General features: G+C 32.3%; 1 protein-coding gene across 4 annotated transcripts; it reads left to right on the top strand.

Moving 5' to 3' along the window:
- Window positions 1–1,042: 1,042 nt before the first annotated feature.
- LOC111083835 lies at window positions 1,043–2,867 on the top strand. 4 transcript variants are annotated; one of them, XM_022380536.1, is made up of 2 exons: window positions 1,043–1,116; window positions 1,980–2,867. In XM_022380536.1, exon 2 carries the CDS (start codon window positions 1,999–2,001, stop codon window positions 2,698–2,700), a length of 702 nt encoding a protein of 233 aa, XP_022236244.1. In that variant the 5' UTR covers window positions 1,043–1,116; window positions 1,980–1,998; the 3' UTR covers window positions 2,701–2,867. The 4 variants fall into 4 exon arrangements, with proteins under 4 accessions (XP_022236244.1, XP_022236242.1, XP_022236243.1 ...); XM_022380534.1 differs by having other exon boundaries at window positions 1,105–1,138; XM_022380535.1 differs by lacking the exon at window positions 1,043–1,116 and adding an exon at window positions 1,126–1,164.
- Window positions 2,868–3,674: the final 807 nt, after the last annotated feature.

Genomic DNA, 3,674 nt, shown 5'->3' with positions numbered 1-3,674 from the left:
ACTGAGCGTATCTATTCAATCCACAGCCTCTGAAAGTAAAATAGGTCGGTTAAGCCTATGCCTTTTTTTCACCAAGCAAAGACAAAACTGTGTTTGCGGTTGAATCATTCCGTTATCTTGTGACCATTGTTCGACAAATCAACTGTAAAAAATATATAATAAATAGAGTAATAAAGTACCTACAGTGTCCTTTTAACTAACGAAAAATATTTTAATTTTTTGATTTAAATTACATTGCAATTTGATTATTGTATTATATTTTAATAAACTTAACCTGTTTACAAAATTCTAACTTTGTGTCATACCATACGCAATGTTTTGAACCTATTTTTCTTTATTACTTTGTTCACAACATTTTTAGTCTGTGATACACCAACTGGAGGGTGTTGGGGCAATTTATTTATTTTCATATAAACAACTCTTCAAGTTTGTAATATAATAAACACAAGGTATTCAGCTTATCTTTATTATAGTATTCACAAAATCTGTTGAATTTATTCATCTTTATCATTGTGTTCATAATTTTTCCAGGTTTGAGGTGTATCACATTATTGAAAGTGTACTATGGGACCATACAGTGTGTTTTCTACTCCTTTTGTTATTGTGTACATTTTATAAAAATTATAGTGTTATTTATCGTTTTGTTTCGACGCACTGCGGCGCTCAAATCAATAACTGAACTTTCTCTTCCCCTTGAAGCGCCTGTTTTCGTAATTAAACAGTTATCCAATTTCCTTTTACGATACATCATTACGTAGTTAAAGAAACACTTGTTTTAATTGTCGGCTAGGTCAGGTGGTTATGGTTCGAATCCCCGTCCCACCAACATGCTTGCTCTTTCAACCGTGGGGGGCGTTATATTGTGACGATCAATCCCCTCTATTCGTTGGTAAAAAGAGTTGGCGGTTGGTGGTGATGACTGCCTTTCCTCCATCTTTCATTGATAAATTAGGGACGGCTTTAACCCATAAATTAGATAAGACTTAAATGTATTTTTGTTGGTTGGGCTTAATATTTTTAATAACATAATAATTAGTTTATGATGTACAACAAACAATATTAAAAACAACGAATATGGTCAAGAGAGGGCGTTGTTATTTGTAATCTATCGCGAGGGTAAGAGGAGAATTTTTAGACGGTAATATCGTACTCTTAATCTTAGAGGTTTGAGAATTTTACATTTAAAATTACTTTATAAACTATAATAGGGTGACTAATATTGACAAGAGCACGTTAATGTCTAGAATTGGAAGGGGTGTTTCCAAAATATTGAAAAGTCATTTGAAAACGAAAATAGGAAGGAAAATTTCCATGACGTTTTTTTTTTTTTATGATAAATTGGTATCAACAAACGAAGTAATTTTATTGTCTTTAAGTATCAAATTCAAAGTAAAGGAAATGCGGCCTTTGACATTTATTTCTCCGTACTGCTAATTCGAAAATTAAATTTATTTATACTTTTGGTTGAATAAAGCTGAGAGTCGGTAAGGTTGGATTAATTATTCTAGTGGAAAGAGGGGGTGGGAATGGGTATAATGGACTTTTTTTGTCTGGTTTTTTCTTGCTCTTAATTATTATTTTTTGTAATGTCATAGTTTGATTTTGTAATAAGTAGAGTTATTTTCTAGGACAGTAAGTAATTTAAAATGTTCAAGATATTTAGTATTTTAACGTGTATGACTGGTTTAAAATCTTGTTGTAAGGATGTCCCTACTGAATTAAACAAATTTTTAAGAAAAATATAAACATTTTCTTAAGACTACTGTATGCTTGTAAACCAAAGTTTAAAAACCAAAACTGAAACCTTAATATTTTTATTGGAACATGTTGGACATTTTCAATTTTGGCAATTGGCAAATTATCCATTTTGGTTGTTTACTTATGTTTAACTTTTGCACTTAGTGACATTTGTTATTTGTTTAGGTTCAGAATATAGTTATTGTGTTCATATCATAACCAAATATTTATTGACTTTGCAGGTATGCATCTGTATAGTGAATGTTTCGAGGGATGAAAATCAATCGCTCTGTTTCACTTGTACATGCACTTCTTCAAAGAAGATGTTTCACTGATAGTTGTAGCTTTACCAGAAACAATGGATGTTTTAACTTCTCGTGTGTGAAAATTTTAAGTTTAGAACCTTGTTTTCATGTATCTTCATTACACCTTCACACCACATCTGTTGTAGCTGGTCCAAAAGCCACATTACTGAAGAATTTTATTAAAAACAAAGAGTTAAGAAAGTTGTATAGATGTACAAACACTTGTGTTCAGTGGCCAGAAAGTTCAACTTATGTATGTAAAAAACCTTGGTATGTACAAGAATCACCTTTTCTCAGATTTGTCACATATCCAGTTTTACTGTCCTTGAGAAAGATCAGTAATTCTGCAGTTTTGTTTAAAAAGAAAATGAAGAAAGAAAATATTGTAATTAAAGAAGAAGAAGAGGATGACAGAGATGAGCAGGTTGAACAGCTATTGAAAGAATTGGATGAAGACAGTTTGGCCAGAAGAAAATACAGAGTACCAGGTTTAGGCTATAATGTCTTTGTTATTCAACCAAATGTCAAATGGGGTCCTAAAAAGAAAATCAATACAACAGCAGAACTACAGTTAGATGAAGCAGTGGGATTAATTCACACACTTCCTGGATGGAAAGTTGTCAAAAAGGTGCCAGTACACTTTTCTAAGTGTTATTAAACTCACCAAAGGCCATTGTTATGTTTTGATAGCCAAACACAGACAAATGAAACATAGCCTTTGATAAACATATGCCTCTCTGCTAAGCTATCCAAGCACTATATTGTTGCTAGTGGTAGGGCAAATGGGATTTTAGGTTGTATGTATAGAAATATTGAATACAAGTCTAAAGAGGTTATAATTTTGTTGTATAGGTTACTAGTTAGGCTACATTTGGAATATTATGTTCATTCTTGGGCTCCTTACCTGAGGAAGGACATTGAATTGTTGGAAAGGGTTTGGAGGAGGGTTACTAGGATGATACCTGGCATGGATTGGTTGTCATAAAAGAATAGGTTAAGATCTATGGAATTGTTTTCTCTTGAAGAAGGAAGAGTTAGAGGGGAATCTGGTTGAGGTGTTGGTTGTTAAAGGAATTGGTAGTGTTGATATGTCTTTTTTTTTGGTTCTTGATGAGAATGATAGGACTAGGGGACAGAAATATAAATTTTGGCAGTGTGGGAGTCTTCTATAGCTAAGACTGTTTTATTTTTTTAATAGGGTGGTTGGCCTTTGGAATGGGTTGTCTTCAGATGTGGTAAATGCAGTAGATACAGTAACTTTGAGAGACTTTATAAATAATTAAATGATGAGTGTTACATCATTATGTCCTTAAATTCTATTTTATAAAAATAAATATTTGGGGTATTGGCCATGCCATGATATCATCACATCATAGTTTCACAAGTTAACACAGAAATAAGAGAAACTTAAGATTTGGGTCTTTAATTCTAATATTCAAGTCATTATTACAAACTTTTGAATGTAGGAAATTAAAGATTGAACAATTTTCAAAGCTAAATGAAAGAGACTGAGGTCTTCTGCATCATAATTCAAACAAATATTACTACTTAAGCCTTTCCTCATACAAAATACTTAAAACAGGTGGCATTGTGCACCCTTTCTGTTGAATCGTCTTACATCTGCCTGTTTGC

This window comes from Limulus polyphemus, unplaced genomic scaffold (assembly GCF_000517525.1).
Source record: "Limulus polyphemus unplaced genomic scaffold, Limulus_polyphemus-2.1.2 Scaffold11527, whole genome shotgun sequence".
In the NCBI taxonomy this organism is placed as follows: Eukaryota; Metazoa; Arthropoda; class Merostomata; order Xiphosura; family Limulidae; genus Limulus; species Limulus polyphemus.
This window is presented reverse-complemented; position numbering and strand designations above follow the sequence as displayed.

What these genes read in the sequence shown, in the direction of transcription:
- LOC111083835 (XM_022380536.1), top strand. Translation starts at nt 1,999, where the DNA reads ATGTTTCGAGGGATGAAAATCAATCGCTCTGTTTCACTTGTACATGCA.